At 36.5% G+C, this 9,365-nt stretch overlaps 1 protein-coding gene across 1 annotated transcript; it reads left to right on the top strand.

Annotated features, from left to right (window-relative positions):
• Positions 1-4,318: 4,318 nt before the first annotated feature.
• On the top strand, positions 4,319-8,647 carry SNX16 (sorting nexin 16; the record flags this gene model as incomplete). Its single annotated transcript, XM_010018736.1, has 2 exons — positions 4,319-4,785; positions 8,561-8,647. Coding segments are annotated over exons 1-2 (459 nt in total), but the record flags the coding sequence as incomplete, so codon positions are not given.
• Between the last annotated feature and the right edge of the window lie 718 nt (positions 8,648-9,365).

The raw sequence follows: 9,365 nt of genomic DNA, 5'->3' as shown, positions 1-9,365 counted from the left end.
AGCTGCCGGGGCTGTTGGTGTTTCTTCTGTCAAATACCACTAAATCACAGGCGGAGGTAGGCACCGTGAGCACGTCCTGCCCTAGAGCTGGGGGAGGGGGCGGCACAGTTAACCTTCAGCTGGTTCTAATTCGATAGCAGGCAATTTAGGGCAGGAACTGCCCCCTTTGTGTTTGTGCGAGGTGAGGTCAGTAGGCCCCAAACTTGAGTTCATGAGCAGGTGAAATACATTGTGAAGTAGTTTGATAGAAGTCGGCACAAAATGATTGTTTTTAAAATGGATATATATAAAACCTAAGTCGGCAAGTTGCCTCTTTAAATATGCCACTAGTTCTTTTCATGACTTTCCATGGTAACACTTAAATCCTAAACAGCAGAGGCCAACCTGACTGCTCTGTCCTAATATATGTAACCAGATCACAAATAGTGTTGCATAGCTGAAAGTCTTCTAAATCCAATTAGACCTGTTAAGTAAGGATTGTTTTGTTTCTAATCTACTATCCTTGAATTGCATGACTTAAGTGTTTCTCACTGAACATACAAACCATTAGCTTAAAAGGGTTTGGAATTGCAAGAGCTGAAAGCTGGAGGCAAACCCTTTTTAAGTGGTTTTATTACAGCCTGTTTGCTTCACCCGCAAGAAGGGAGCTGGCTGCTGTAAACACCCAGTTGAGTGAGTTGGTGTCAGGCTGGTTCCTGGGACTCCATCCTGTCCTGTTGCAGCTCTAGCAGTTCAGTGCTTCCAGCAGCTGTTCTCTCCTTTCATTCTTAACTTACTGTTGGGAATCAAGCTAAACCAAATACAGGTTCTGAGCAGGAAACAAGGTTCTAACAAAAAGTGAAGTAAGTAAGTATCTAGGTAAGAAAGAGAGTGCAGTCACTGAGTTATCTCTTAGGTGTCACAAGTGATCTGTTTGTTCTGAAAGTGTCTGTCTGTTCTGAAAGTTGGTGTGGTGCAATGATTCTACTGCTTTAGTGCACTGATGTGTGAGGCCAGTCTTTGGTGAAGCTTGGGCAGTAGCAGGCTGTGCACCTAAACCTTCTCTCCTCACTGCACCAGTGTAAGCAAGCAGCTTGTCTAAAAGTGGGGGGTTTATCAAATTATTTTCTGTTCCTTTTTTTATGGCATGAATTGGCAGAAAACTTCTGTATTCATAGCAAAGGCTTGTGACCCTTATTTGAGCACTGTATTATTTTTCTAATGTTTAGCCTTCATTAAGTGCAAATTAATGCAATTTTTAAACCCTGTTGTGATTAATAGCATGTAAATATTCTAGATACTTCAAAATCGGGATACTTTTACAGTTTAAGAGGATTTTACACACATGCATATATTATGTATTTATGAGTCTGGTAAGTTCTAATGTAAATCTTTGTAATGTTTCTTCTTTTATTTTTTTGATGCCTAAAAAAAAAACAATCAAGTGACATGGTGTGCCCTTCGCTCGTTTGATGTGACATTTCTGTTACTCAAAGAATAGTCTTCTCCAACTCTTCAGAGTTATAGGAATCTGAATGTGACACTGGTAGTATCAGCCCCTTCTATTTACTTTTGAGTATGTTACTGTGTCAGGTTGAGTCAAGATTGTCATTTAGAAGCATATACTGTGACTATCACCATTTAACATGCTTTGACTCACAATTTGGGATGGTCTTGAAAAGCGCAGGAGAAACTAAACCAGAAAATGAACCCTGGGAGCAGACCTAATGCAGCTGCTAATAAGCTTTCTGTCAATGGTACCAAATTACAGCTAGTCTGATATAAAAGTTGCTGAAGTATGTACAGTGTAGACGTTGGATTCTTAACACCAAGTGCCTTACTCTGCACGTCTTTTGAGCTGTCTTGCTTGCCAATATAAATATAGCCTTTCAGTAATGCATGTGCATTTAAGAGTAGTATTAAGTTCAAGATAGTAAGTTATTGACTGGCATTTCACTTTGAAGAAAGAAGTCCTTCTAGAAACAACACTGTTCATAGAATGACAGAGTGGTTTTGTTTGCAAGGAACCTTAAAGATTATGTAGTTCCTACCCCCTGCCATTGGCAGGGGCACCTTCCCCTCGACACCAACAGCCTGGCCTTGAACCCGGCCGGGGATGGGAAAGCCACAGCTTCTCTGGGCAGCCTGTTCCAGCATCTCAACACCCTTATAGTTCACTAGTATTGTAACTGCTGAAAATGTCGTTGTGGCTTGTGATTGGTTTTTGGGTTAGTTTGTTTGCCCAAAAGGTGCTGAAAGGCACAGGCTTTTTGTCTTCTCAAAATTCCATGAACTCCTGGATGAACAGCATCACATGCCCTGAGATGTGGCCTTATTTTCCTTTCCTGATTCAGATTGATAAAATCATACAACATAAGCTCATAACCACTTTTTTTCATTTCAGATCCTTTGATTTGTTGCAAACCTGGACTCGGTTGGATTCTTATGTTGATAGGGATTTAATCCCACACCTCCCAGGATCATGATTGGGTGGGGCATTCCTTATGCTGGTAACATGAAAGAGTCATTGAAGTGGCAAGTGAAAAAAGGAGTTACCTTGTTCAGTGTTCTGTATAGATGAGAATATTGCTAGAGAAAAATCTACCAGAGAATACTTCATGTCTTGATACTTACATCTTTATTAAAAAAATATATTGCAGATTTTACTGTTTGGGGCAGAAAACAGATTCGCTTACTGAGATAAAGGTGGAAAAAGGGATTTAGATCTTTGTGTAGCTCCAAGAGAATGTCTTGCTTCCAAGACAGCAGTGACTTGCTGCTTTGAAACTGTGAGGCTGAAGCAGATCACCTATCTGACACCTGGGGTTAAGTCACACCATCAAGCACAGGACTATGCTGCAACAGAAGCTGCTGGATAGTTCAGATCCTGTACCTGACCAGCAAAGTCAGCAGAGGTTTGTGATACTGACATTTCTATTCAAGTGCTGCTGAGTGTCCAGCCTCATTCCACAGTGAAGCAGAGTTGCTCCCAAGGAGTGACTACCAGTTTGAAACTGTTCTTGTTGGTCAAGTTCCCTGAGCTTCCTGAGGTACAGAATTGTGAAGATTTCCCTGTGTAGCTGAAAGAACAGAAAGGGGTTTTTTTCCTTCATTCATGGAATTCTTTCATGAGCATTTTTCAGTCTTTCTTGTTGACACTGGTCCATTTCATGTTTATTTCCTTACTCATGTTCTCAGATTTATTTAGAGCAGGAGAATGAAAGAATCACTTCACCTTGGCAATTAGGAAGCTCATTTGGTTTTGCCTCAGTAGATGATTGATTCTTTATATGATGTGAATCAGGTTGATGGTTTCCCATTTCAGAGCCTCCTGCAGCCTTGTGGTTAATCAATATACTATTAGGTGAAATGGGTGATGACTCAAATCCTATTAATCCAAAAAGGTGGCATCTAATTTGCATCTTATAAGATCTCTTCTTTGGGTACTTTGTTAAAATGAGGAGATGGTGCTTTTTTGGCAGTTTAATAGGCCTGTCTTAATTTTATTTTGCTGGTTTTTAGAAATGTACACACATGCACACAGAAGATTATTTTTGGCTTGTAATTGTTTTCTTGAAGAAAAAAATCTTTTATCTTTTTTTCCCCTGAACTTGGGTGGGGTTTTTTTAATATTTTAATCTGCTGGAATGGGAAACTAGCTGCTGTTACAACACTGCTTTTGATGTGCATGCTTGTAAAACTTAATTGCTCCAATTCAAGCTACAGAAAATGTGTCCAGTTAACATTGTTAAAAATGTCTGCAGCTTTATAAGCAACAGAGTTGTTCTGAAAAAGTATTTGGCTTTGAAAACAGATCCATTATACTTCAGTGAATATGTAATATATGCAAATATGTTTCTCACCTAAGTTGTTTACTGTGTTGTCTTTTGATTCGTGTCCTGTGTATTGTTGCATGCATGTTTGGTTTGTGTAGTCTGCTCCAAATGTCTTACAGAAGCAATTCTGCGAAAAGCTTTTGTACTGTTTGTACTAAACAGTCGCCTAAAACTACACCAACTTCTTAAGTGCCTCAAAATTGCTGACTTTTTCAATGCAACAAAACAGCATTTAAAATCATAAAGGACAAGACCATTTTTATCTTTTATAATCTTACTTTAACATTGATTTTAATTCTAATAGCTGTGAAAGTCAGAGAATTGTAAAGCTGTCCACTAAACTGTAGAAATACAGTTTAAAAGCAGCATTTTATACAAAGCCAAATTCCTTGTGAAAATGTTTAAGCATCTGTACCATCTCAGTGCTGATACAGAATCTTCCAAAGCAGTATCTTAGTGTTGCTTTCACGTAAAAATTACAGCAATATTTTCTGTCCTTCGCTGCAGGTACTGTTCTTGAAAAGAGGAGAAAACATGGCTTATACAGTGAATGAACCTTAAACTCCTGGGCCAAAAACTGAATCTTTTTTCATGAAGGATGGCAACACCATATGTTCCTGTTCCTATTCCTATTGGAAGTTCCTCATCCAGCTTTACAAACAGAAACCAAAGAAGTTCTTCTTTTGGGAGCATCTCGACAAGTTCCAGCTCCTCAAAAGGACAGTTGGAGGACTCAACAATTGGTAGTTTTAAAAAGATGAGTGTGCCTGACCAGATTGGTTCTACATCATCTGCATGTAGTAGTCCACTTGTTAGGACTAAATTTACAGGTATGGACACATCCATAGAATACTGTACCCAGCCTTCAGAAGAAATAGAGCAGAATACAGATTCCAGGAGCTGGGAAGATCGACCGTCCACGCCTACTATACTGGGTTATGAGGTGATGGAGGAAAGGGCAAAATTCACTGTAAGTTTTGGGGATAGTTCATCAGGTAATGACGAGGTAACAATTGAATATACTTTGCATTTTCTTTCAATAATTAATCCCACAGTTCAGGTACTTTACAAATACCAGTTTAGCTTCTAAGTGTTGCTGTCACATAGGAAAATATCATTCCTGTTATACAGGTGGGAAAATTGAGACTTGTAAGCAGTCTTTCCTGTAATTGTTTATGTGGAATAGAAGGAATTTATTCTACTTCAAATTTTTGCTGGAATAGTCAGGAATTCTTTGCAAAGTTTACAATTCCCTGTGAGACTGGACTTGTAGAAATTCTGGATGGTTAAACATCTTAAAATGTAGTCTTTTATTTAAAATGGGTGATAAGACACCCTGGTATTTGCCTTTTACAGTTATTAGTAACATAGAATATTTTGCATTAAAGTGTAAACACATAGGTTTCAGCTTTCTTGCATTGCTAGGTTTAGTTTATGATAAGGGAAAATTGTTCTGGAAACATTAGTGAGATGTCACATATGCAGTATCTCATGACAGAACACCAGCTTAACTGATTTGTATTGATTTTTTTTTTTTTTTAATTTATCAAAATGTACTACAGTTAGCTTAACTGATTTGTATTGATTTTTTTTTTTTATTTATCAAAATGTACTACAGTTGGCAGTTCAATATGTTTTACATGCCATAAATATATTAACACATTTGGTTTTGTGGATGGGGTTGAAACATTTTGAGTTAATTCAGCAATGTGTGTGGGACTGATGGAAGTTGTTACTTATTATTTATCAATTATGTTACTTCAGGAGAGCAACATTAATGACAAGTAGGTGAGGAGGAGGAAATAGCAGACAAACTTTTTTCCTCCTGTTTTCTTTTAGATTAGAAGAGTGTGGAATCTAACGCCCTTAGGACAGTTGAAATACTAATAAAATCAAGTTCTTTTTGCAAATAATTAATGCTGCTTTTTAATCATTTGAGAATAATGGTTTGTCTTCTAAGTTTTTCCATTTCTAACATATTCATGGTAGCATGATTAGTATTGTTATATTGACAAGGGTTAGTCTGAAAATATGAGCAGGCATATTTCAATGTACATGTAAGATGTTATTCAACTGTAGTTAAAATGACAACTTGGACTCCTTACTTTGTGTAGAAGGCCAAGTTGCGGTACAAATGAAACATTCTTCATCATTAAAATGCTTAGATACATTTTTGTCCTTTCTGAAATCACTTCTGGGCTTGTTCCTCAAAGCACATAATTAACTGTTTTCAGCTGCATGTTGAAAATAAGCTTGCTATTGTGCATTTAAATTAGCAATTTTAATTGCTGGAAATTTTGTTTGCTTCTGCAGTGGAAAATGAGACAATGGAAACTAAATTGACATCACCTGTAAAAGAGAGGAGACTCAACTGCTGAAGTTTTGGGTTTTTTTTTCAATTTGTTAGCATCTCATAGTTCTGAAAATACGAACTGAATGAGTTAAGCTGGGTCAGGAACCAACTTCAAGAGTTAAATGTTAATGCATGTTGGAGTACATGGCTGCTGAAGATTATGAGAGAGAAAACCTAGGCTTGAAAAAGTCTCTGGAAGCAATTGGTTTCTGAGTGAGCAGTGCTGGAATGTTCAATTAGCCCTTTTGGTCTGGGGGTTTTTAGCCAACTAGAAATTATAATGAGATGCTGAATCAGCCAGAGATTGTTACCAACTATTGGCATATTTTCATTGAATGTCTTATGTTTCTGGAATAAGGCAATTCAGGGTTGACTGGAATTATATGAATTTGTTTTAATTTGTTGGGGTTTTTTTTCCCCAAGATCTTTTGTGAAGAAACTGACAGTTGGTTTTGTAATAGTGCAGTTTTTCTTGTTTATTAATTAAAAATCTAAAAAAAAAAAAAAACCTAAACCAAAAAATATCAAACAAAGCAGAACTTTTTTTGACTTTGACAAGAAAACCATGTTGGGGTTTGGGGCAGTAATCACAAGCTGATTGCGTTCTTTGTTGCAGTTAAGTTGACCATAATTTGTAAAGACTTTATCTAATATTTGCTTGGAAACCATTCAAAGTAAGGGTCAGACTTAATGGATATGGGTTTTTGTGTGCATTTGTAAGCAATGCTTTTGCAGAACTTTTAGTAGAATAAAACAGTAGAATAGAATACCAATTAACATGTAAATCTGCAAGCATGTTCCACAGCTTTTTGTTCTGTGTTTCACTTTGTACTAGCAAAGTTTTCACAGTTTTATATAGCAGTCTGCTTTATGAAGTTTTCAGAAAATGAAACTGTTTATATGTATGGTATGACAAGAAAGCTAAAACATTTGGATAAATATACAGAAAATGCAAGAGAGAAGAATTACATTTTAATGCTGGTTTCACAGGCATGTCTTGCAGCTTGAATTTTAAAAGCTAATAGCTTTTAGTTAATGACTTAAATATTGCCTCTGTTGCAGTGCATCACTTCCACAGATGATGTTGCTTTGAAGTGGAATACTGTGTTTAAAAAGTAGATAAGTACTCGCTGAAAAACTGCTTTTAATTTGCATTGTAGTTATCTGTAGCTTGTGTAACTTTGCAACTTAATATATTATAGAATGCGAAAATGCTAAAAACAGTCTCACACGTACAGAGGTTGGCTAGCACTGGGTTTATCACATGCTGGGACTGCAACAAGAAAAGTACATTTATCAGCTAAGACAACCTGCTGTGAAAACATGAAATACTGGGGAAGATTTTACTATGTAACAGATTAAGAAATGTTTTCAATAGAATTTGGTTAAATGCCTATAAGGGATTGTTTATTATTATGATTCAAAAAATACCTTTTTCTTCCTCGTATTTTGGAGACATTTTTACTCATATTGGCAGGGGGAGAGGGAAAGAAGGGAAAAATTTAACTAGAGAACACCTAGACTGGGAGGACTAACCCAGTAGCAGAGCAGTCTTTTTCCTTACATTGGAGAAATCAAGGTTGTGACATGAGCACCTTTCACAGTTTAATGTTTTCTAGTTGAAATTGTGTGTTGTTAGATTCATTGTGTTCAGGCATTTGAGTATTTACATTGGAGAAATTAAGGTTGTGACATGAGCACCTTTCACAGTTTAATGTTTTCTAGTTGAAATTGTGTTGTTAGATTCATTGTGTTCAGGCAGTTGAGTATTTGTCCCCATCCATTTGCTTTTAAATAGGAGAATGGTACTGCTGTGCTGTTGTCTGGCTAAATCTGATTCAAATGACATTACTTCAGTTCTACAATGTTAATATAATCATTCTGATGCAGTTATCTAGGGAAATGGTTATATTTTGCTTGGAAAGACAAAACCTTATGTTCAAGATAAATGGAACAAAAGGAGGATGTTATTTTTATCCTGCAGCGCTTTTTCTTGTGAAGCAGGTCAGATAAGACATTGTAAAACAATACAACACACAGTACCTGATTATTACAGTCATCTTGAAAACAAACTGGCCTCAAGAATTAATGAGAGAACAAAGGTTAAAGTAGATCACTAAAACATACCTCACTTACCGCTTTGATAGCTGAGACTTCGGTTTGGTTTTTTTCCTGGGGAAGAAATCTGGGTTAAATTTAACATGCCCTTTTTATAGACAGAAAATAGCTACATTTTATTTAGGAATTATAGAAATTCCTTCCTTAAATTCTGAAAATTAATTTTTTTTCCACAAGTTTTATTTCATTAAGCAAAAGAGAATAACTTCAGCCTTCCAGCCAATGCAGTGTGAAGTCCTGTGCTTTTTTCTGATATTCCTGTTTTTACACATAGGTATACAAAATACTGGTAAAAAGAAGTCCAGATGAAAGTTGGGTGGTTTTCAGACGGTACACTGACTTCTCCAGGCTTAATGACAAGGTGAGAATTTTACACTGGTAAATTCTCAACTAACTTACCTCACTGTTCTTTCATGTTTCATTTTCTTTGTGTTTGACATTTTTGGCACTTCTTCTCTTGCTTTCTTTTTTCACTACGTATACAACACGTACTATATTAATGAATGAAAAACATGATTACTCGTTTTTTCAAAGACAAATGCAGCTAGCGTAAAGAAAGTATTTCTTCATCTCACACTGTTTTAGTGTGCATCATACATTATATTTATTCCTAGTCTGTGTGGTAAAGGAAGTTAACTCTTTAATAGCTGTATCCCCACCATGGAAAAAGAATTACAGGCCTGTATTCTGATAATTATTCAGTCCTTTTCAGTGCAACAAACTCTGCTTTTTTTATGATAGAACTGAAGTTTTATGAACATAAATACCTTGTATGTTGGTCAATCTTCAGTCATTTTCAGTGTCTGTTGAAGTTAATTGTGAAAGAGTATATCAGATTTTTTAAGCTGAGGGCAGAGACCCCAGGTAAACAGGGGTTCTGCATCAGCAACTTAGTATTTTTAGGACACTTGAAAGCAAAAAAAAGTTTGGTCTAAAGAGCACAAGTTTTTTAATTGGTAAATAGCATTTGGCTATCCCATTTAGCATTATTCATATAGAAGCATAAAAGTACAAAACATAGTAAGGGATTTTCTGTGTGCCTTTTCTCCTTGGATCAGTATGCCTAACCAACAAAGAAC

Source organism: Nestor notabilis, unplaced genomic scaffold, assembly GCF_000696875.1.
Source record: "Nestor notabilis isolate BGI_N333 unplaced genomic scaffold, ASM69687v1 scaffold22607, whole genome shotgun sequence".
NCBI classification, from domain to species: Eukaryota; Metazoa; Chordata; class Aves; order Psittaciformes; family Psittacidae; genus Nestor; species Nestor notabilis.
Note: the sequence above shows the minus strand (reverse complement) of the source record. Positions and strands in the feature narration are given on the sequence as shown.